This window comes from Chelonus insularis, unplaced genomic scaffold, assembly GCF_013357705.1.
Source record: "Chelonus insularis isolate UGA/USDA-ARS -01 unplaced genomic scaffold, ASM1335770v1 contig_135_pilon, whole genome shotgun sequence".
Taxonomy (NCBI): domain Eukaryota; kingdom Metazoa; phylum Arthropoda; class Insecta; order Hymenoptera; family Braconidae; genus Chelonus; species Chelonus insularis.
In genome coordinates, this window is record NW_023276376.1 from 2,710,792 (window position 1) to 2,734,087 (window position 23,296).

At 28.7% G+C, this 23,296-nt stretch overlaps 5 protein-coding genes across 5 annotated transcripts; 2 read left to right on the top strand and 3 right to left on the bottom strand.

The window, feature by feature from the left end:
• The first annotated feature begins 8,396 nt into the window (after nt 1-8,396).
• LOC118074617 (peroxisomal leader peptide-processing protease) lies at nt 8,397-11,595 on the top strand. Its single transcript, XM_035095998.1, has 7 exons — nt 8,397-8,685; nt 8,858-9,566; nt 9,650-9,819; nt 9,910-10,022; nt 10,103-10,301; nt 10,387-10,665; nt 10,776-11,595. Exons 2-7 carry the CDS (start codon nt 8,875-8,877, stop codon nt 10,856-10,858), a joined length of 1,536 nt encoding a protein of 511 aa, XP_034951889.1. The 5' UTR covers nt 8,397-8,685; nt 8,858-8,874; the 3' UTR covers nt 10,859-11,595.
• Nucleotides 11,596-13,126: 1,531 nt separating this feature from the next.
• Nucleotides 13,127-16,879, bottom strand: LOC118074616 (uncharacterized). Its single transcript, XM_035095997.1, has 6 exons — nt 16,095-16,879; nt 15,351-15,570; nt 14,982-15,277; nt 14,633-14,890; nt 14,355-14,541; nt 13,127-14,276 (listed from the first exon to the last, which is right to left on the bottom strand). Exons 2-6 carry the CDS (start codon nt 15,512-15,514, stop codon nt 13,340-13,342), a joined length of 1,842 nt encoding a protein of 613 aa, XP_034951888.1. The 5' UTR covers nt 15,515-15,570; nt 16,095-16,879; the 3' UTR covers nt 13,127-13,339.
• Nucleotides 16,880-16,940: 61 nt separating this feature from the next.
• RpS15 (ribosomal protein S15) lies at nt 16,941-17,825 on the top strand. The gene is made up of 3 exons (XM_035096001.1): nt 16,941-17,073; nt 17,276-17,361; nt 17,433-17,825. Exons 1-3 carry the CDS (start codon nt 17,065-17,067, stop codon nt 17,779-17,781), a joined length of 444 nt encoding a protein of 147 aa, XP_034951892.1. The 5' UTR covers nt 16,941-17,064; the 3' UTR covers nt 17,782-17,825.
• A 27-nt stretch (nt 17,826-17,852) lies between these two features.
• Lst8 (MTOR associated protein, LST8) lies at nt 17,853-19,544 on the bottom strand. The gene is made up of 7 exons (XM_035096000.1): nt 19,328-19,544; nt 19,051-19,203; nt 18,906-18,967; nt 18,675-18,825; nt 18,408-18,610; nt 18,196-18,338; nt 17,853-18,110 (listed from the first exon to the last, which is right to left on the bottom strand). Exons 1-7 carry the CDS (start codon nt 19,448-19,450, stop codon nt 17,989-17,991), a joined length of 957 nt encoding a protein of 318 aa, XP_034951891.1. The 5' UTR covers nt 19,451-19,544; the 3' UTR covers nt 17,853-17,988.
• A 1,341-nt stretch (nt 19,545-20,885) lies between these two features.
• Nucleotides 20,886-23,271, bottom strand: LOC118074375 (luciferin 4-monooxygenase-like). The gene is made up of 8 exons (XM_035095531.1): nt 23,106-23,271; nt 22,919-23,047; nt 22,642-22,849; nt 22,101-22,576; nt 21,840-22,017; nt 21,532-21,759; nt 21,217-21,446; nt 20,886-21,148 (listed from the first exon to the last, which is right to left on the bottom strand). Exons 1-8 carry the CDS (start codon nt 23,127-23,129, stop codon nt 20,987-20,989), a joined length of 1,635 nt encoding a protein of 544 aa, XP_034951422.1. The 5' UTR covers nt 23,130-23,271; the 3' UTR covers nt 20,886-20,986.
• Nucleotides 23,272-23,296: the final 25 nt, after the last annotated feature.

Genomic DNA, 23,296 nt, shown 5'->3' on the forward strand with positions numbered 1-23,296 from the left:
CGACTTCCGGTACTTTTGCTCTGCCCAATGAACATTAAACTGAGCCTGCGCGATACTCAATACTTGTCTCAAAAGTTCTTTCTTTCTGTCGCAACACACTTTTGATTGAATATATCCTATAAAATATATTGTCTTTATATTCTTATAATGAAGGTTTGTCTTGACGTGAATAGACCTCCAGTAGGTGGGTTATGACATCCACAATCTCTCAAAATGATTATTGAAGGCTTTAAATTCTAATACTGATGGGGCGTTTAATGTCTGTATCCGTACCAGCCAGTGTGCAGGCTGCTTAGCGCCGCTCATATATGTATCGTATCGTGCCAGTTGATTTTCTCACGCCGCGATTTCCGTCCGAGTTCAAACCGCTCACCCGGACCCTTATGCATCAACAAGGTACTGGAAGCTTATATATCCAATACTATGTCCGGCACTAACAAAGGAAATCAGGAGTCTTTTTCCACAATCAAATCAACTCGACACTTGCTCCGTTATTTCCTTACTATTTTTTCAACGTTTTTACTAATTCTATCAAATACCCTCTATTACAATATCAAGATTCAATCCGACGAAAATATAAAATACGATCATACAGCGTGACACAAGAGATTAAAGTTGGTACATCACGTAGCGCAGACTGTCGCTGGTATAGACTGTAGAAGCAGACGAACCGTAACGTGCGGTTCACTCTTTCTTTCTACCACACGTGGATCAGACAAAGACACCACACTATGACACTGGTCACGAGAGAGTAGAGAATATAATACTCACTTTGTCAAACAAATTATCCGTTTTATATACACAGGGAGCCGGCCGTGGGTGTGCATACAGGCACTTAACGTAGTTAAAGAGACCCTCGTGACTACTACGATTAGGAAACTTGTGTGTGTAAATGTGTTACCCATGAGGAAGAGTGAGATGAACAGAGAACGAAAGATTATTCCACATGAAAGTTGTACATGTATGTTATCTACTTCGATGCATTGTCTCACCTCAATACTTTTGTGACACTGTCTAATTTATTATTCCAAACGATTCACTTCATTTGTATTTTTTCAATTGTGAAAATAAAATCAAATCTTCCTTGCTATTGGAATTTATTCCATTATTTTCATATCGATATTTTTGTCACATTTCTTTCAAAGTATTTGTTTATCATAAATCCATGTTAAATTAGAATGTTATCGTGCTATCTCAGACATGATAGGAATAATTTTCATCTACAGAGCATCGACATCGTGATACAACAGTTATGTTATCAAACATATAAACTGATAGTCATTGTACCGATATTACTACTAAAAGATTGCTTTAATTCATGTTGGTAATAATATGCAATTATTGTACTCGGTTTTAATCGATTTACTTTTACCTATTAATAATATAATAGACACTTGATTGTGCACTTTTCATTCATTTCATTTTATTATTAGCTATTAACACTGTTAACACTATTCATAAATACTGATCAAACCTTTTTCATTCCCGTTTGAAATTTGCTAGAAGGATTATCTTTTGCGTGAAAACGAAAAAATAACAAAGAAACGAGTTATTTATAACTTGACAACCTCCCTGAGAACGGAAAGTAGCTCGCCTTCGAGATTCCGTAACGAATTCTCAGAATGGTTCGACACAGCGTCAATTCTTTGCAACCAACAAGCTATGTATTCTGATACGCAACTAAAAACCTTTTCATTCTTATTTATTTTTTTCTATATAAAATTAATAAGCCTGCACACTTTATTTATTGTTACAACCTTTTATACACTCAACGCACCACATCTATCATTTTATTTTTTATTTTTAAAATTCGTCTAATTACGTTAATAACACTTGTAAATGCTTCTAATTTAAATGAATAAGTTTTAAAAAATGGATCAAATAATGATCTATGTAAATAACTGCAAAATAAGAGAGAATAGACCCAGGGATTACAACAGTTCTATTGCATGTCATTTAAACCAGTTCACTCTGGAAGTGATTGTATCAGTCGACAGGTGATCCGGTCATTTTCGAGGATGCTAATATTTAACTATCAGGTCTCAAGGAAATAATGATATGTAAACTTTAAAAAGAGCCAGTCAGAACTAGTTAAAATTTTTACATTTGAATTTTCACTAGTCTCATCAGTGACGTCGATATTCTGCTGATTGAACTTAAGTAATTTATCGCCCAGCAAAGCTTTTTTCTTCCTTAAGACACCGTCATTAATTAACACAATATATTCAAGAAATACCAGCTATTTATTACTCACGGGATTCATTGAACATCTATCATATTTTCTGCATCTTGTATGTATAAATATGCAATAATATTTTAATAACATCTTGCTCCACAATAGAGATTCTCTAATCAACAAAGATAATGATGGTAAAAATAGAAATTTACATAATCAACTAGTTTAGATAGAATATTATTAAAGTGATGTTTTTAACTTTTGGTAATGATACTGTTTGTTTGTTTTGATAGTATAGAAATGAGCTAACTGATTTTAATGAAAGTTACAACTATGATTCTAGAAGCTTATTGATAATTAGAAGCAACAGATGGCTAATATCGCAGGACTTAAAAAGACTAAAGGGAAATAAAAAAGTGAAAAAGAGTAGAGATAAGATTATGCGAATGAGTGCGTCAGAAGGCGTATAGTAAATCTGATAGGGTAAGTTTATGAACACGAACGCGAGCCAAAGCTAACATAAAATCAGAACATTTAATTAACACAAACATTTAATCTGAACGAATTCGTTTATATTGTTTCCATTGGATTATTATTGAATCTAGTGACGCATCTATTCTACTACAAAATTAGAAATTAATATTCAAGTGCATTGTATTGATAATATTGATATAATAAAAAATTATATTATTGTTGTTATTTAATTAAAAAACATCTTATTTTCGCTATTTGTTTGCGTATGCTATATGCTTATCTTATTTCATAGAATTGATTTCGTCAAGTCAAGTTGAATTGAAATATGCAAGAAATAGAATTATGTTTGAGCATCTTAGAAATTATAAGATACATCTTACAAGTGCGATAAAAAATTTTTTAATTTATATATTGAGAAACAATGTATCAAATAGTTACAACATAATATTTGTTATTTTCATAATTTCTTTGAAAAATGTTTTAATTAATAATTGATCAGAATAAAATTATCTTCTCAATATAAAAATGGAAAAAATTTTTTTTTTAAATATTTTTGTACAATGTTACTTACAAATTGGAATGTTCTCCGTGAAGAATTTTCACAAAAACTATGAAATTTTGAATTATTCAAATAGAACTGATGAAGGTTTGATTGCGCAAAGCACCACAATATTATACTCAAGTGTGTACACTTCTCGAGGGTTAGTTGGGGTTGTGAGAATATGATCACGTCTTACGGCTAATATAGTACTTCGATGTCGACCCCTCTCAACTTATGTACATGTCTCTTCTTTATTCCACGTGTTCTCTTTTTTGCTCCTGTCCTATCTAGTCTATATTACAAACATAACTCCACCTTCTCAATCTACGATCCAATTGTAATGACACTCGTTCAGGAACGTTCCACAAATAGATACGCAATTTTCCTTGTAATTTGTACCGTATGTTATAATTTTTTACGTCTTATTCTATATTTTGTATTGCGTGGGTGATGTGTGATCAACTAGAGATGATCATTTCTCTTTGCATTAATATAGAAACCGTAAAAAAATTATTTGATATCAAACTAATTGCTAAAGAGCACTGAAATTTAAGCATCACTATTCAATTCAATAAGATATCTTCAGAAACATGTAGAAAATAATTTTGTAGAAAAAAAGAAATTAATAAATTTCATATTTAATAATTTTTTTTAAAAGTTAGTCATGAACTAAAAATAACAAATAATACCCATTAAAATATAATGTAGAAAATATTTCTTTCAACTTCCAACTATTTCCCATCATCTAATTATTAATATTCTTTTGTATCATTTTTTCTATTACTTTTCTACCTGCACAACCTTACTATCATGATTTATACTTTTAACATGGTAGTGATTTATGGAAATGTTTTTTTATCTCTTTTCAAATGACTCATTCATTTCTGGTGACAAATTTAGACGATTACGCGCTTTTTCCAGGTACATCGCTCTTACTTCTGAGAGAAAGCATTTCAAGTTTTCAAATCCTGAACTGTCAAATGCAATCAAAGCCATTGACGTGTGAGATTTTTGACTGCGTTTACACAATATGTTAACCAAATGAAGAGTTTAAATTTTTTAATAATGACGAAAGCACTATATTTATCACAACTGACTATGGTCTCTCAATTTAATCACTTATAATAAACTTCCTTGTTTGTCATAATTCTTTAAACAATTTACCAGAGAACATTATTAAAAATGACTCACTCCATTAAAAGAAACTTCAATTAATTGATTTCGTACTAATTTTATAGAATAATTTCATTGTGTTTAAATCAATTGAGATTAGTTGATAAAAATCTCACAGTATTACCAAATGCCATAAATTATCGCTAAGTAGGGATTCAGACAATACCAATAATATTTATGTTACACCATTTACTTGTCCTAGTTTTACAAATGAATATTGTCAATTTATTTCAACAATACAGATGGAAATCAATAAAAATTTATTATTATGAAGTTGATGATATTTGTTCAACATAATAGACCAATAGAACTAACAAAGCTAGCAATATTAACCAACTAAATGATTGCTATACGTTGAGAAAAATCTGGAATTTATCATTCACTTTCTCCTTAATTATCCATAAATACTATAAATTATTCATAATTATTATTTTTGCATATCTTCCATAAGTATATAATTATGCAATTAATAATAAAAGTTATTATTTATACATTAATCTTCTTGAACTAGATGTTGGCATTACGCATTCAGATCAAGCCAATTACTTATGATTCTGCGAACAAATACATCATTTTAACTTTAAATGATTGTAAAAGATTTTAATAATCATTTTTTTAAATAAATAAATGAAGCCTTCTAAATGAAATTCTTTGGATTTATTAATAATACAATATTGAGTGAAAATATTTCATTAATGCTCATAGTGTGTAACTCTAAAGGGTATTGAGAAAATTGAATGGCATTCATACACTCACATTCATCCAATATGTATGCTGGTTTTTATGTAGATTATGAATCTGTACTTTTTTCATTGTTTAATATTGTTACAAATATATTCTACATAATAAAATATTTATTTACTTTTTCTTTCATTTCTTCCTGTTAAACTTATTATTCCAATTGAGAATTTGATGAATTTCCGTGTATAGTATTCAAATATGGAATACGCTGAGCATGTTACTATAATTATTACAACTAATAGTTGCTGCAACCAGTTGAAAAACACTTTCATTTATGCGAACGTATGAATACTGCAGCCACGCTGTCTAGTCTCTCTTCACTTATATACTTTTGTGAGGTTTATTTTACAATCTCGTACCCTCACTTGATCTCAGTTTCATTGTACAATACTTGTAGTATTTACTTTATTCACAATACTTTGAATATAAGATACACTTTTACGGTCTCATTCATTTAATTATTTTCTCTTGAATTCTAATAAAACTTTCTTGGTATCATAAGTTTCTTTTTTATCCTGTTATTAATTGCTACTAAAATAATAATTATTTTTAGCAATACTTGTAAGATGTTTTATTTATTAGATACGGAATTACTCATATAATATACATAATGATAATTTTTTTCAATTCCCGTCTTCCGTATTTTTGTTATTACAGCCATTTTTTTCATTGATATCCTCACCTATCTGCATTTTCCCGTTCAGTCTGACATAACTATTCTTTTACTACTGATTTGACTTCACCAGTAAAAGTAATGTGTCATTGTCTCAAATTTAAAATGAGTTTATCTCATAGTAAATTCAATAAATTTTTAAAACTTTTTTAAAAGTAATCAAATAGAAATTGTATTTAAATTTTTATATTAATTTTTGGAGATAATATTTTTATAAATATTTATTATATTTAGCATTACTATTATTTCATAATGTTAATTTATTTCAATCATTAAAATAGATACTTAAATTATAAGATTTTCAACAGTATTTCTTTTTCTACTCTCCAACATAACTGTTCCATTAAAACCATTAGATTCTGTTTTAATAATTAAATAAAAAACATTGCCTAAGATAATAAAATCGGTTATCATGAACCTCTTCAATCTAAGACCTGTATTAAGTAAAGTGAGAGAAAGAAGTTGTGTGTAATCGAGTCTTTACCTTGGCCTGACTGCATTCTACTCTCTACACCAGGTAAAACAAGTTCTTGTATTGTAAGGAAGGTGCCATGCGGTCTACTACTATTTCTATACCAAAGAGATTGTATAGGCAAAATCTAGACCAATGTTTACTAGAGTGTGTATTTAATTATTTTCCATCTTTTGACGTTTATATTTCAATTTTTTCCTTAAAAAAAAAGAGTTTTTATTTCAATGGTCAATTAAATTCTAAAAAATTATCATTTTTACGTTTCAATATAGAAATGTTGGTTATTAAAAATTATTATGTAAAATGAGAAGAAAGTAATACTATTGATTTTGAAGTAAAAATTCTGAACAACATTATTCACAGCTCACTGATTCTATAATTTCTTCTCTAGTATACTCATGTACGCGTGTAATATGCTTTATGAAAAATCTTTTATATATTCTATAAAAAAAATTCAATAAATTCAATGATAAAAATAAAACAAATTTTTTATTTAACATATTCGAGACGATCAAAAATGAAATAGATGAAAAAAGTAATTCTTAAAAAAATTTATAAATGAAATTAATTAACTCAAAAATAAAATAAACTCCATTTGAAAAGCATAGAGATCAAGTTGACAGTTTTTACAACTCTTTAGAGATATTTTTTTTAAAGTTATATGGCCATTTATTTTGTGAGTTATGGGTGCTAAAAGTCAGGAAGTCGAATTTTAATTTGGGCGTCAACAACAGAATGAAATACAATCTCTCTACGGTTATTAAGAAAGTAATTTAAGAAGAGTATTGAATATAGGATTCAAAAAATATGTCCAGAAGATTCATTTAAAGTAATTTTTTAAAATAATTTTACGTTTGGCAAGCAGTTCGTTTTATCTTTCAATACTCATTTGTAGCATTTTTCAATATAAATAATAAGGTTAAACGTATCAAATAATTTATGAGTTTAGTTTTTTTGATAGAAGTAAAATTTGCTCCGAAAAGTTGAATGACTTTCAGCAAAGTGTTTTAGAGTATCAATGACTAAATCTAGCAGCGAAAGGTTTTATTACTACTACTTCTACTCCTACGACTATTACTACTGTTGCTGTTAGTGTTACTATAACTACTACTGTTACTACTACTGCTACTACAACCGGAAGTACTAAAGAAATTTAGATGTTAGAATATTTTAAAAAACTTTGAGAATGAGATCTTTCTGATAAATAAAAGTAGTTTACTGTTTTGATTTCAATAGAACACTTTTCTATACTAGATAAAATAAGAGTTTGAACTCATTTTCTAATTGTAGAAGTGAATTTCACTTCAAGTTGAATCGGAGCTAGCGGTAAATTTGCAAAGGAAAATGTAAAGATGTTAGACAGGACTTGTAGCCCAATAGTCCTGATAAATCATAGATCTTTATTGTTTTCTTCATTGTATTAACATGGCATATCATAAGTCAATGGATTTATTTATAAATAAGATATGAAAACAACCTTTGGCTTGAAATTTATTTTTTGAAGTTTTTTAAAATTTTAAAATATGAAAAAAGCCTGAATTAAATGAGGTTTGTTTTCATATGAATATGTGCTTTTTTTATCATCAAAGTAAGAGAATTTTAATAATTTATAATGTATAATATGTAATTTGTTCATTTTAAAAAGTTTTGGAGCAGTAATGAAAATAAGATTTTTTAAAAATAAATAACGAAAACTTAATTGTTAATTACAATGTTCAATAAATAAATTTTATAAAAAGAATGAAAAAATAGTCTTATTTTATGTACCTCAGTATAAAAGAAATTTATTAGTATGGAAGTTATAATTTTTCTCATAATTAGCAAGCCCTGATAAAAAAGTATGGGAAATAACTAATCTTACCTGATATGATTATAAAATAGTAAGTATTGATAATAAAAATAATCTTGTTATTTGAAATTCAATGCAAAAATAGAATTTGCTAATCATTCGGCTACGTCAGTGATCTTTTAATTTTTGTACTCTTTCATCTTCTTCTTTGATGATGCTGTTCTTTGTTAATGCTCAATTTACCCATTTTCTCACGTGACATATACGCTGAGTCATATAATTACGTAGAGACTGATTAGATTTATCTCATATAGTATAATTTCCAAGAAACTTCATGCCAGTCAGTCTGTAATGCAATGTTTGTACGCTACTTCATAATCTGATGACCACGAAGCTGATAGAATAGAAAGTTTACACATTGATTGTACAAGAATTCACAATACCGATTTAACATTTATTTTCAAGTTTATTTGTTAAACTTTATAAACATGTTTAAATATTGTAATCAAGATTATTAAAATGTTGATTCTTGCAATATTATTTTGCCAGTGCATTTGCGTCATCTACAGTAATTTAGATAATAAAAGTTAGGTTAGAAATAAAGTCAAGACTCGTAAAGGTCGATTATAACTTCTGTATTTTCTTGGTATTAGCCTTTATATTTCTTATTTCGATTGATTTAAGTGTTGTGTATCAATTTGTTACTAGAGTAATTTTATATCGATTAATTATTTCTATTCTCAAATTTATTGTCAAGATACACATATCTTCCAGTGATTAAAATTGGTATCAAATACTTATGATTATATTTTTTCCAGAGTATAAAGAAAAAAATATGACTTCAAACGTCTCAATATCATTCTTAGATGAGGGCGTGAATGAAGGATTAGGGACTTCCGGAATAAGCATTTCAAAAAATTGGATTCTCACACATGGTACTTTATTGAGGTTAAAAATGACAAGTGATAAGAAACTTCTGGATTTAATATCAAATTTAGTACCGGGTAAACTGTCAATTCTATCAAATGAAGCAGATAATTTACGAGTTCGAGTGCAATTTTCTGCAAATGGAAAAATGACAGAACAAGCTAATGAAGAAATAAAACAAGCCAACGGTATTGTATTAGCTACTTGGCGTTGTCCATTACTCATTGATACATTTGCAAATACTTTTTTTTCCTGGAAATTTGGAAAAGATTTTGAAGAAATAAATAAAATACTATCATCAGTATTTTTAGTTATATGTCTTGATAATAAAGAAATAAATAAAGCAAGTGAATATGACTTTGATCAACGTATTCGAAAGATCTTGAGTCATTTTATTAATAATCACATTCACAAGAAAAGTCTTAAGAGAGGGGCTGTAATAAACATTGAATCGACGCCATTTGGAAATTCCGTATTTATTAATTCTATTTCACAGGGAATTGTAAGTAATATCTTGGGTATAAACAAATGTGTTATGCTGACAGACGCAAATACAGTACCAGGATGTGAAGGAGGGCCTGTTTATGTTGTGCAAAAAGAGTAATACATAAACAATATAAGAATACACAGCACATTTCTTGAATGAATAGCAACTAATGACGTATATCGTTTCATCTTATTAGTGGAAGTCAACTGTTATGTGGAATGGTGATTGCTCCGTTGAGTTGGTGCCGCAATGAGTGGGTGAATTATACACTCGTCGCATGTTTTTTACCTTGCCTAAGAAAATTACTGAAGAAACAGGAAATTAAAGTTGATATAACAGCAACTGATGAGAACCTTGATTTCACCAGTAAGAATAAATCAAATGAAAGTTGAAATATCTATTTATGTTAAATTTTTATAATCTCTTCCCGATTGTTAATATGCATTTTCCCATTAGGTTCATTAGACGAAAGTGTAGTACTTGTACGTTGTGGGGTAAACTGGGGAACTGGTACTCTTGTGGATCGTGAAACTGGCACGATTTTAACATGCTCGCATGTGGTTAGCGAGGTGATTTATTAAAATATTTCATACATGAAATATTATCATTTATTTATCATTTAAAAGCTATTATTATCTGGAACATTCAGGCTATGTATCATCAAATTGAAGTTATTTTCCACAATGAAAATGAAAGTCATCAATTGTCTGATTTCAACAAACCAGCACAATTAATTTATCGAACATCAAAAAATTTACCATATGATATTGCTATCTTAAAAGTAAATCCATTAGATATTAACAACAAATTGAGACCTTTAAAATTAGGAGACAGTTTAGCTATACGAGGTAATAATTCAATATCATGTCTATGTATTTGCTTCGATGATATTTATTTTAAGTAATTGCAAGTAATATGACTTTTTTCTTTCAGGTGAAAAAGTTATTAGTGCTGGTTTTCCATTTATATCTTCACGATTACCAACTATTACTCAGGGTAATATTTCTAGTGTATCTTCATACATGTTACAAACCACTTGCTGTGTTCAAAGTGGCGCCAGTGGTGGACCCATTATTAGACCTACCACTGGTGAATTGTTGGGTATAATTGTCTGTAATGTCATTACATCCAGTACTCTATACCCGAGGTTAAATATGGCAATACCTACAGTTGCCATTAAAGATCCCATTAATGAATATATTGCAACCAATCGTAAGTTCTCGTTTATATTATTATTCAAGGATAGTAAATAATAGATTACTGTTAATCTAGTTATTTTCCTCTAAGTTTTTTATTGATTTCATCTTCTTAATGATTAATAGGAACTGAAGCGTTGGAGTCTTTATTGAGTCATGATCATAATGTACTTCGCATGTGGAATTTTCATCTTTCTTCGAAAATGTAGATTCATTACAATAGTATAAGGGAACAGGAAAAATCTTGTTCTGATTTCTATTGCAAAGCCAATTAGTACATTTACTCAAGTCATGTTAAAGAGTTATATAGCTTTAAATAATGATCAATTTATTTTTATATCAATTGTAATAAATTAACTTTATATTTGTTATTGGTAGAATAATCTGTTTATCTTAAAGAAAAATAAATTTTTGAATTCATCAACGAAAACAATATTTATGGAATATAAGAAAAACGACAGTTATTTGGCAGTTTGGACGTTTATGTGTAAAGTATGTTTGAATTATAAAAATTATATAGATTATTAAAACTTTCGATCACTTCCATTATATAGACATCGTACAACTTTTAGTATTATGACAGAAGTTAAATGGTATTTCATTAAAGAAAGTTTTAATTCTACTTTGCAAGAATGCAAGTTCAAGATACAAAACTATGAGCCTGACCTTCACTTAATATTATATAAAACTCATCGACCACTTTGCTGTTCCAAATAATTTCACGTACTTGGTTTACTTTTACAAATCAAGATCATACTGGTATGTTATTTGAAAATACTATTCTACTTTTGTATAAGGCTACTTTTTTACATTTAGTCTAATTTAAAAAATCGCTCATAGATGCAAACGAATTGGAGCCTTATACAAAAGAAGCAACATACATACATAAATATTAAAGTACAAAATAAAATTATTTCAAGCTCTTTATAAACAAGTTAAAGCTACTAGATTTTTTACTGCTACTTTGAAATTGACAATTTTTTCACAACATTATAGCCATTCCATAATCATCTTTGTATGGACAAAAGTGATTTAGACTATATTACAATAAGTATACTAAATACGTAACTTTTTCATTCAATACTATTGTTATAATTTGATTTATCTATTCATCGTCGTTTACGAAATATATTTCAATGCAAGCATTCCAAAACGTACAAAGATTGTTAAAACAATAAACTTCAAGCTCTTAAATGATCTAAATTTATGTTTCTTGGATGGAACGTTTTATTATTTGTTTTATCTTTCAAAATCTATGTGTAGATATATGTATATATTTTATACTTGTTACTTGATGACTTGAATTTATGAAAATTCTATCGTATAAGGGCGATATTATTAAATATACGGTACTATGAAATCGTTACGAATCGGTTGTCGGTATACAGTAAATAGCATTAAAATATATATATATATATTAATATCGATGAAATGTTATAGTACATTATATACAAACCTATGAATACGATCGACAAGTTGAAAAAAAAACTAAAAATTGGATACAACCACAGAGAGCTCTATATAATCACTGAGAATACAATTTTTTACTACCAAATAGATTTTTTTCAGACAAATAATTGCCCGTAAAATCCAATGATAGTTCAATTAGTCAAACAAGATTTGTTTAAAACAAATAAGTCTTCCCTTAGTACTCGAGCGAAACAAATCCATTATTTTTCGTTCCTAATCGCTCTTTTTAATCTTTCTCGTAATATTATTTCAATTATTATTTTTTAATTACCTTTCAATTTTTTTTTAACTTTATAATATTTAAATTTCCAAAAAAATGTGCCATAATTCTTCATCGTATTCCTCTATTTTATATTGAAATAGCATACAATTGTAAATGTTGTGTAATTGAAAATGAATTGTCTTCGTGAATGAATGAATAGGATTCATCGCTGATAGCCATTGGTATGGATATGTTCCTCTTGACTTCCTATACTGTAACCAGTGATACTATCTGGACTTTGTAGGGAAGCCGCGTAAAGCGGGTTGACTGGTGTTGCATGAGTGTCGAATTGTGTTGAATCATAAACACTGTGGGTCTGAAAAAATAAAATATTCTCTTTGGTTGCATTGTAATGGCATCTAAAACAAAATTAATTATCAAATTACTGTCTTTCTCAATAATTATATCCACTAAACTGTATCACTTCTTACATGCTAGAACATGATAATAAAAGTTAAGCCAACATTGAGATGCAAAAAATATATATAGTTTATACCTCTGCTAATTTATGTAGCTAAAAATATACGCACAGAAAGAGAGCCTAGTGATATTGCGGAAACAAGTACATTAGAACTTACATGGTAACTAATGAATGATTTAAAATGAGTTTCGAAAATTGGGTCATAATGAACTATTTTAATTGAGTATTATTATTAATTGCAATGTAAATGTAAATAAATAAAATCAAGTGCATAAAAATGTTTTTAAACATTTTAATAAAAGCCTCTAGGCATGCTAATATTTACAAATTATAATTTAAAAGCTCATACATAAACGTCAAAGACGACATTAATTTCTTTTTAAGCGATTTAAAGATATAAATGTATAACTTTTATAATTTATTTCAACTATAAAAATTTCTTAGAATACTTTTTTATTAACAAATAAATTAGAAACTCTTCGAGTTATATACGTATTATTTGAAATACTATACAGAATTTTCTATATTAAATAATTTTTAATTATTGTCATTTTGATAAAAACTTGACTTAAACGTAGATTCTTGTGGAGTCTCTTCTGAACTTCTATGTTCAAATGATTTCAATGACTGTAAATAGTCTCCGAGACCTCCAGAATTTTTATTTCTTTCAACAGATTCTCTGCTATGAGAAGCTAAAGAATTATTCAAACCACGATCTTCAGGAGCATTGATATTTAAATTTCTGGGCGATATAGTATTTGAAGTATTGATTGCATTAATATTAACTTTATCACTGAGAATATCATTTAAATGGACTTCTAAAGGCGGAATGATACTGTTTGAGAGACTTTTCAAATTTATTTCAGATTGACTCATCAGTTTTGATTTTTCTTCAATGTTTTGATTAACTGTATCAGGTTGCTTATAAGAATCAAAAACAACTATTTGATTTCCTAAACTCAATCTACGAGTTTCTCCTAATAAATTGATATCATCTTTTGACTTGGATTTGTAGTTGTAATTATTTGTTGTAGCTGGTGATAATATACTAGAAGCTTTTTCACCAATTGAATTATTTATGTTAGATGTTACATCATGGGGATTATAGTGAGGATTACTAGCATCTGTCATATCGAACTTGAGACAATTAACAAAATGAAATGGGGCTTTTTGGATAATATTTTGGGTCTCAGGTGAAGTATACACTGTTCCTTGAGTACTACACTGATCGGTTTCAAGACTTTTAAGATCCTTCCTGGAAGAAAAAGAGTAGAAGGCTTTCGAAGCAGACGGATTGGTGGTGAGCGGTTCATACAAAGGTATGTAAATAGATGGAGTATGGACCTGATAAAGGTAATCGCTGTCAGTTCTTAATGATGAGAAACTTTGCTGGTGAGGTAATGATACAGTGTCCTCTTCAATTGTGTCGTCCACTTGTGCTTTATAGGAAAACTTTATCGATGGTTGAGAAACACTGAAATATTTGTTAAACATGTGGTGAATTAATGTTTTTTCTTTTAGAAAAAAACTATAAATTTTTTTAAAAAATTACCCAAGAAATTCAGACAAAAAAGTATGGTAGACCAATGGCGTAAAGAAAGTAAGATATATTGCAGATGTCACATCAACTACACACAACCCTGCCAAGCTTTGTGTGTAGTTTATCAATCCCGCTCCTATTGATTGCACTAAATTGAGTGTGACCAGTGCAGCAATATAAATGTAAAAACTTTTTTTAGCTGAAAAATAAACAAATTTTTTCAATGATAAAATAAATCTGATTTTTATAGCGTTATAGATATTTAAAAAAATTTGATATGAATTTCTTACTTGGCAAATTCAATCGATCTCGTAATCTAGTCCATGGCAGAATTAATATGAAAACATATATTAAAGTAAAAACAAGACTACTGAAAAACCAAAAAGTCATGCCTCCATGACCGTATATATAAAAATCTCTGCTGACAATGCGAAAAGTATCATCTGGCAAAACCAATTCCAACGTCCCTTGAGTTATTGTAAATATTAAAGCTATAAGTGACGTAGCTGCAAGTACCCTTTTTATACTTGATCGACTATCTAAGTGCCCTAATAATAAAATAATTAATTGGTTAGCAATTACAAGTATATTAATAAACTAACAAAAACAAAATATGTTATTTATGTATATTTAACGTACCAAACGCCAATCCGAATATAACAACACTCATCTCAGTAGAGAGTAAGAAAAATCGTACTATCACCCACAATACTTTATCAGCAGTATTTCCTGTGTCGGTAGCTGCATTTACTAACATAGAAACTACACATCTTATCACTGATATTATTACATTACAAATTACTAGTCCATAGAAAGCCAAAAATATTGGACTACTAGTAGCCCTGAATTTGAGTCTTGCACGATTACATCTCACTATTATAAATAGTAAGAAAAAAAGATTTGGAATTAATATTACTACATCCCATATCTTAACACTGAAAAAATGTATTAATTACTTAATTTTTGATTTTATAAATTTAATTGAACACTAAAACATTGATTACGTACTTAGAATTTGATACTTCTTTGTACAAAGCTAGTTTGCACCAATGTTCATCATCATCCATTGTTGAATTAATAGTAGGATTGATAGTTGTAATTAAATCTAAAGGCTTTCTCCAAGGTTCAGATGCCGTCTGCTCACCTCCTTGGTACATCATTATTGTTTTCATACACTTGTTAATCTACATAGCACTGTGAGAGGAGTAATTGATTCATACAGTTGGCACTAGAATCAGGCAAATTGAAAAATGAAAGTATTAAGTTCATAATTATTAAATATCATAAAACTGTTTTTGTTTTCACAGTGAGTCACGTACTACAACTGAAACGAACTGTGAACGATATCACTTTATTTGTCTAGCTGGTATTTCATTACTTTCTCAGTAGAATAAGTTAAACAGCGTTGCAGTTGTTCTACCGAAATATAATTATTTACTTCTTAAATTCGTTATTCTTTGTGAGTTACTGTATTCATGTTAAAAACATAACCTAATGATGGCTTAGAGTGTTATCATTAATATTTTTCTCAAGCCATTTTCTAATAATAGAAGATAAAATTATCCATTAATGTATATTACTATCTCAAAGAAATTAATTTGAAAACTGATTAGTTTAAATATAAAAAAATCAATATGCCAGGTTTTACAATACAACTGTTAAATAATTAAATTATATTTGTGTGTTAAGCCTAACATGTAATATTAATTTCAACCAATTAAATTAATTAAGTTGATTATTAAGTAAACTTACAAAGTAAAATATTGTATCCTATTTTACAACTTGAATCTGCATTAGTAGTCTTTTGTTTTTATAAATGACGAATTTTTTTTGTTATTACGAAATAATCTTTGTTACGTTGAATTTATTGCCACTGAATATAATTTTCCACCAATCACCTTGATCATGTTTATAGAATTCTTCAAGTTCCAATTACTCAGTCTTTAAAATAACGCCATAAAAAGTAGCTTACTATCATATATTTTACAGCAATGACAAAAAATCCAATACGCAAACCGCGAGGCTTCATTACTTTTATTGCTTCTTGTTTGTTTCTCCCACACGTTAATTTTTTGGCAAGCCAATCTATACATATGCATATATGATATGTAAACACACTAACTCATATGTACTAATTAAAAAAATTTTAATTTTTTCATTTAATTTATATTATTCACATTCTGTTCATTTATACTGAAGAAATTATTTTAAAGATTCATAGGCTGTCAAAAAAATTTACACTTTTTTATACAAATATAACTTTAATTTAATAATAATACGATTGTTTCACGCATACACACAGAGACACCAATGAATCAGACGGGACACAATGGACGGAAAATCAAGACGTTAAATAACCGTTGTTTATGAAATGTCACATTTTACTCGATGCATAAAATCGTTGATTTTCTTTAAATCAATAATATTTCTATTAAATACAATTGATTTGTGAATAAATTTGGGAGTCATTTCACTGAAATGTAAATTTCAATACACTTTTTGCATTTTTTATCGATTATCTGTCGAAATTAAAATACGCTCCCTACAGGCCATTTATCTGAATTAATTTTTGTGGTGATTGCATTTACTGTAGTTTCCGTTGACTATAGATATTTATATATACGCAGAGAGAAGACTTCTCTCTGATATACGTATACAATTTATGCTACATTCGCTACATTCTAACCTTTTTCTTTTTGTACGAAAAATTTAAGGGACAACCATGGCAGAGGTAAAATTGCTATTTTCAATTAAAAATATCCGTTTATTACAAGATAATCCATGATTAAAAAAATCTAAAATTGATAAATATACATTTTTTTGATATTAATGCGTATTAAAGGCGAAATATTTCTTTACTTATCTGATTACAAATATGACATTTGTTATTGACAAGGAAAGTATTTATCAAGCTTGTGTTTTTCAAATTACAGGGTGACGAGACTTTGAAGAAGAAGAGGACCTTCAGGAAATTTACTTTCCGGGGAGTTGATTTAGATCAACTCTTGGACATGCCCAAGTAAATATCAATGATTACTTATATTAATACCTAACCTTTATTGACTGATTGATACAATCTTGTCATTTCAGTGAACAACTCATGGAGTTGATGCATGCCCGGGCTCGTAGACGTTTTTCACATGGATTAAAGAGAAAGCCTATGGCATTAGTGAAAAAACTCCGAAAAGCTAAGAAAGAAGCACCACCAAATGAGAAACCAGAAATTGTCAAAACTCATTTGCGTAATATGATTATTGTACCAGAGATGGTTGGATCTATTGTTGGAGTTTACAACGGAAAGACATTTAATCAAGTTGAAATTAAACCTGAAATGATCGGACATTATCTCGGAGAATTCTCTGTCACATACAAACCTGTAAAACACGGTAGACCAGGTATTGGTGCTACTCATTCTTCACGTTTTATACCTCTTAAATAAGTTATTAACTTTCAAAATGTAATAAACAAAGATTAAAATATAAATTGTGGAATTTTTATTTATATAACCTTTGATGTTATATATTAGAATAATATGAAAATTTTCACTATCGTAAAAAAGAAACAAATACATGTCAATACTGGCATTTGATTTTAGGAAGTAATTTTTTACTAAACATTAAAATAATGTACAATATAAATAATAGTTTTAACTTGAAATAATTTGGTCTTTAAAAGCTAAAGCAGTGAGAGCTTTCTGATGTCCTTGATATTCTCGTTCAATCGTGCCATTAGCTACGTTCCATAACCGTGCAACACCATCTGAACTAGCTATATGAATAATAAGGAAGAATAAGTTATTATGTTATATTTATCAAAAAAAAAAATTCGTTCTATCAATTATAAAATATTATACCTGTAAAAACGTATTGTGAATCTGCACTAAAAGCAGCATCCCAAACCCATCTTTTTGAATCATCTTGTAAAACTTGCATTTCGGAAAAATCAGATGTTTTCCATATTCTGGCTGTTTGATCGGCTGATGTTGTAACTAAAAGCCTATATCAAAAATAACATTTTATTCTAAATTCCTCTTTTTAAAGAATTTATAATTTCATGAGCACTTACGTAGAATCTGGACTGAATTTACACTTCAATGCATATCGTTTATGTGCTGCAAGTTTGTGTCGTGGGTAAGGTTTGGTTGGTTCTTCACCTACACCTCCAGTGAGTGCCCAAATGTAACAATTACCTTTATTGTTGACGGCAGCCATGTAAGAACCATCTGCATCTATTGAAATATCTTGAATTGATGCTTCAGCCTCAGGTATCTGTATAGTAAAATATCGGCATTAATATTAAATAAAATTAATGATAAAAGTGTTTATATTATACCAATTGTTTATTATGGTTAGAACGTATATCCCATATATGAATTGCTCCACTTTGATCACCGACAATCAGCTCTGATTGATTTGGATGTAAAGTAACGCAGTTGACAGGTGAAGATACCTCATATCTTCGTTGGCATTGGAATGAACTAGACCTAGAATTCGCATAATTGTATTTCATTAATATTATTATGCACATTAAAATGGTAGGTTTTGATGCAAAAATTCAGTTTACCTTAAGTCCCATATCCTTGTCAAACAATCTTCACTTCCTGTGTACATCCATTTACCGTCTTCCTATTTCGCATACAATTTTAATTAGATTTTATATTTTCTATTTTAAAATTATTGATAAAAAATTAGAGGTTGTAGTTTCTTACCTGAAAACCTAAACTTGTCACATTTTTCGGTGCGCCTTCATAGTTGAGAATGGAGTTTGGGTTACTCGAACCCAAATCATGCATAAAGATATTTTGGTACCCTGCTGCTGCTATAAGATTTTTATCTGGAGCAATTGCTAGAGCATTCACTTGCTATAATGTTGATCATTCAGGAAAATACGAAATTATGATAAGTTAATAAAAATAAATCATAAACAAATACTAAAAAGCATGTTGAATTTTTTTATAGTTTTAAAAATAAATTTTGAAAGGATACAGAAGCTGTGTGTTGAAGTGTTCGTGTACATGTTCCAGTATGTGCTTGCCATACTTTAATTGTATGATCATAACCCCCTGTTACTAAAATCACTTGATCGTTACTATTTGTTTCAACTGTCATTTTTTTGTAAACACTGTGTAGTTTAAACAGTAAGGTTATGTTGTGCTTGGTAAATCCGAATGACTTTCCGTGTAAATAGGTGTAGCGTCTGAGTAGTGGTGGTGGTGCTCTAAAGTGAAAATACAATAGTAGGAATCTTCTCGATCAACGACATTTTATTGTTTCATGGCAATCACGTGTTCAAATTTGAATAAATCAATTTCTCCTAAACAAAATTTAATATTTGAAGAGGACCAGTTTTCATAAGTATATTAAATTCTACAGTATCAAAATATCTTATTTCATGAGATACAATTATTATAGAATGTGAAGAATTATAAAGAAGAACATCAGTAAATTTCAAAATTGAGTTTTTTATGTTTTGTCAAAATACTTTTTACATTGTTTAAATTAAATTGTTGACATGATTTTTGTTTATAAATTTTGAATCATAAAATTTTTAATAAATATTCCAACTCAAGAGTAGAAAATACGAAGGTTCGGAAGAATATTTAGTAGTGGTATAATAGTTGAACCTTCTTTTGTTATTATTCGATAATGCTTATACCGGTGTGTACACGCATTTCTTTGCTAGGATAATAGTTTTTATCTAACAAAAAAGCAATAATACATTATAACGAGTACATTTATTCAATCTTATAATTAAACATCGTAAAAAATGAATCAACAAAATCCCAATAAAATAAATGGTTTAAGTCATATGAAAAATACAGATCTACGCAGTAATCTTCCCCGTAGTAAGAAACTTCGGCAAAGCCTGTATCCTCAACCATCTGTTACTGATGGTGTTATGAATAGTAAGTAAACAGCTGACTTATGTCTTAAAGTATATTTTATATTTTTTTTTCTTATTGAACGTAATTTTCTATTTTTATTCCCGTTAGGGTTTGGATTTGTACATACAGTTAATCGAAAAGTGGACGAGGAACAAAAACAACCCCTTAAAGAAAAATCTAAAATAAAATTACCGAAAAAAAATAATATTTCTAAAAGACCTACTTTCAAAGTGGGTATTCCTCATCATAAATATTGGTCTCCAACAGCCAGAGACACTCCAAGATCTCATTTCCATGGCTTAAGTAAAAGATGCAAATTTCAAAAAAAAATTTATCAAGCTACTGTCACTGAAAAAATTGATCAGGAACGATCATTTGCAAGTACTAATATAACTGACTTGAAACAAAAAGAAACAATACAAGAAGTTACAGAGAAAAAAAATCCAATAGATACATCAGAGAAGGACATAGACGTAATGGAGATGAATAATACTTCAAATGTTGATTTATTAAATTCAAATGGTTCAAAAAGTCAAATAAATATCTTCAATATAGTCATTACTATTATTATATATTATATTATTATAAATTATATTATATTATTATATAAATTTTTCTTTGAATAACATATTTTTCTGATAAAATTTATGACTCCACTGATTGTTTTTTTACTTAAACGCATATAATATTTTATAAAATTTCATTTCATGAAACTCTTGCATTATTCTTTGATATTTATATTATTATAGATGTATTTAATTTAGTTTGAAATCATTTTTGCAGCCATCTCACGAAGAATTTTCTTAGCGATTTTTTGAGATGGTGTTCGAGGAAAAGCATCAATAAATTTAACTCCTCCTCGTAATTTAAAACGCTCTGGTAGATTTTTATCAACAAATTCTATGATTTCTTCCTCTGTTATCTACAAAAAAAATTGTTCTTAATATTTTTACACTTATACTCGTTTTTTCATAATAAAAAAAGAATTACATTAACTCCGGGTGTTTTTACAATAAAAGCCATGGGTTGCTCAACATCATCATTGTCTGGTTTTCCTACAACAGCCACTTCACATACTCCGGGGTAATTTTGTATCATATTTTCAATTGGAGCTGGAGGTATGTGCACTAATCTATATTTAATTAATTCTCTGATTCTATCAGAAATGAAAAATTCTCCACTTTCGTTATAATATCCTAAATCCCCAGTGCAAAACCATCCTATTATGAAAATAATGAAATACTTTTATTTATTTTAATAACTAAATATTTATCTATATTGAGTCTTATAGTTTTTAAAATGTACCGTCAGCATCAAGTACTGCTGCAGTTGCTTCTGGATTTTTAAAATAACATAGCATTATTGTTGGGGTCTTAACATATAACTCTCCTTCTTCATTTGCCCCGAGAACTTTGTTTTCATGTTTATTTATACTCATAACTTTAATTTCAACATTGGGTACTACTTTGCCACATGATTCTGCATGGTGGACTCGTTCTGTGAGGGTTATAGTACTTCCCATTTCAGTTGAACCTGAAATAAATATTGAACAATGTTTATAAAGTAATAAAAAAAATATACTTTATTAATGAAGAATATATTTATCTGAGCACCATAACAATGAAGAACCCAGGCATTTGAAAAAGTTTGTTCCAAAAAATCAAGGACATTCTTTCTAACTCGTGCACCACCAAAAGAAATATATTTTACAGAAGAAAAATCATGTTTTTTAAAAACAGGATCTCTTGACATTCTATTTGCAACTCCAGTTCCCATAGTTATCCAATTTACCTAAAAAAAAACACTCATTTTATCAATAAGAAATTGAACATTTAGATGCTTGAATCATTCTTTATCAAATTGAAAACACGAACTTTGTATTTACTGATAAGTTCAAAGCTCTCGGATTCAGAAATTCCATAAAAAACAGTAAGTTTCGATCCCGATAGTATTGCAGCAAGAGGATTAATTATTCCTGATACCCATGCAACTGATGAGAAATTCATTCCAGTTGAATTTTCCATCCATTCTTTTGGAACAAAAGCTTGACATTGTGCAATAGATTGATATGATATAACAACACCTTTTGGAATTCCTGTAGTTCCAGAAGTGTACAGAATCATAGCAGGTTGATCAGGTTTGATTTTTGTACATTCAAAATTGGCCACTTCTTTATCATCTTGTGCTGCCAAGATATCATCAAACGATTCTAAACCTTCTACTTTTCCAAATACAATAACTTTCAATTCAATATGATCATCATTAATCACTTTTTGAATAAGTTTTACATTTGTTTCAGCAGTAAAAATAGCTTTTGGTTGCACAAAATTAATGAAATGTCGAATAAGCTCTGGAAAACTATTTATTATTTCATTGTCATTAATTAAAATTCTAGTGGCATAGAAATAGCTTTACCTTCTTCATCAGTATCCCACCATGGGTTAAATACTGATCCAATTAGCAATGAACTGATGACAGGAATAATAGAGTTCAAATGATTGCCTGTGGATATACCAATAATATCACCTGGCTTAATATTTTGTTTTTTCATCCACAAAGCACATCTTATACATCTATCAATCATATCTCCAAAAGTATCATGTTTTTCGGTTATAGCGTCAATCTAAGCGGGATGAAACTTTTAAATGTCATATTCATTTTTTAATTAATATCAATCTTCTTCATGACTTACTTGTCCAATCAGAGTTGAATTTTTTCTCATGGTTGTCAGAAGTATTTCTCCGTATTCATAGTATCTTTCAGGAAAAATCTTTTTTGGTCCTTTCCATATACCATTTTCGTACTTTGGCACATTATGACTCTGAAAAATATTTATTATTAAATAACTAGTATTTTTATACTCTATTTATATAATTTACTTCTCCATAAATTATTGCTTCCATTTATATAATATTGACTCTAACGTTGGGCGATTTATACAAAATATTCTATGTAGCAAAGAACTACATCAGTACTTGTGTAATCAAATGAGATCATCACTTTACTATATTGATAGAATAAAAAATAATTGAGCCAGTTGAGTGGAAAGTCAACAATGTTTTTAATTTCA

Excerpts from the sequence above, each read along its gene's own strand:
- LOC118074617 (XM_035095998.1), top strand. The coding sequence starts at position 8,875 with ATGACTTCAAACGTCTCAATATCATTCTTAGATGAGGGCGTGAATGAA. Across the intron at positions 9,567-9,649 it reads GTTTATGTTGTGCAAAAAGA|TGGAAGTCAACTGTTATGTG; the intron begins GTAATACATAAA and ends TCATCTTATTAG. Across the intron at positions 10,302-10,386 it reads AGACAGTTTAGCTATACGAG|GTGAAAAAGTTATTAGTGCT; the intron begins GTAATAATTCAA and ends TTTTTCTTTCAG.
- LOC118074375 (XM_035095531.1), bottom strand. The coding sequence starts at position 23,129 with ATGGAAGCAATAATTTATGGAGAA. Across the intron at positions 23,048-23,105 it reads AAGCAATAATTTATGGAGAA|AGTCATAATGTGCCAAAGTA; the intron begins GTAAATTATATA and ends AATATTTTTCAG. Across the intron at positions 21,760-21,839 it reads CTGGGTTCTTCATTGTTATG|GTTCAACTGAAATGGGAAGT; the intron begins GTGCTCAGATAA and ends TATTTATTTCAG.
- Lst8 (XM_035096000.1), bottom strand. The coding sequence starts at position 19,450 with ATGACAGTTGAAACAAATAGTAACGATCAAGTGATTTTAGTAACAGGG. Across the intron at positions 19,204-19,327 it reads CACTTCAACACACAGCTTCT|CAAGTGAATGCTCTAGCAAT; the intron begins GTATCCTTTCAA and ends TCAACATTATAG. Across the intron at positions 18,111-18,195 it reads TTCACAATACGTTTTTACAG|CTAGTTCAGATGGTGTTGCA; the intron begins GTATAATATTTT and ends TTATTCATATAG.
- LOC118074616 (XM_035095997.1), bottom strand. The coding sequence starts at position 15,514 with ATGAAAACAATAATGATGTACCAAGGAGGTGAGCAGACGGCATCTGAA. Across the intron at positions 14,891-14,981 it reads TATATTCGGATTGGCGTTTG|GGCACTTAGATAGTCGATCA; the intron begins GTACGTTAAATA and ends TTTTATTATTAG. Across the intron at positions 14,542-14,632 it reads AGATCGATTGAATTTGCCAA|CTAAAAAAAGTTTTTACATT; the intron begins GTAAGAAATTCA and ends TTTATTTTTCAG.
- RpS15 (XM_035096001.1), top strand. Across the intron at positions 17,362-17,432 it reads CAACTCTTGGACATGCCCAA|TGAACAACTCATGGAGTTGA; the intron begins GTAAATATCAAT and ends TTGTCATTTCAG.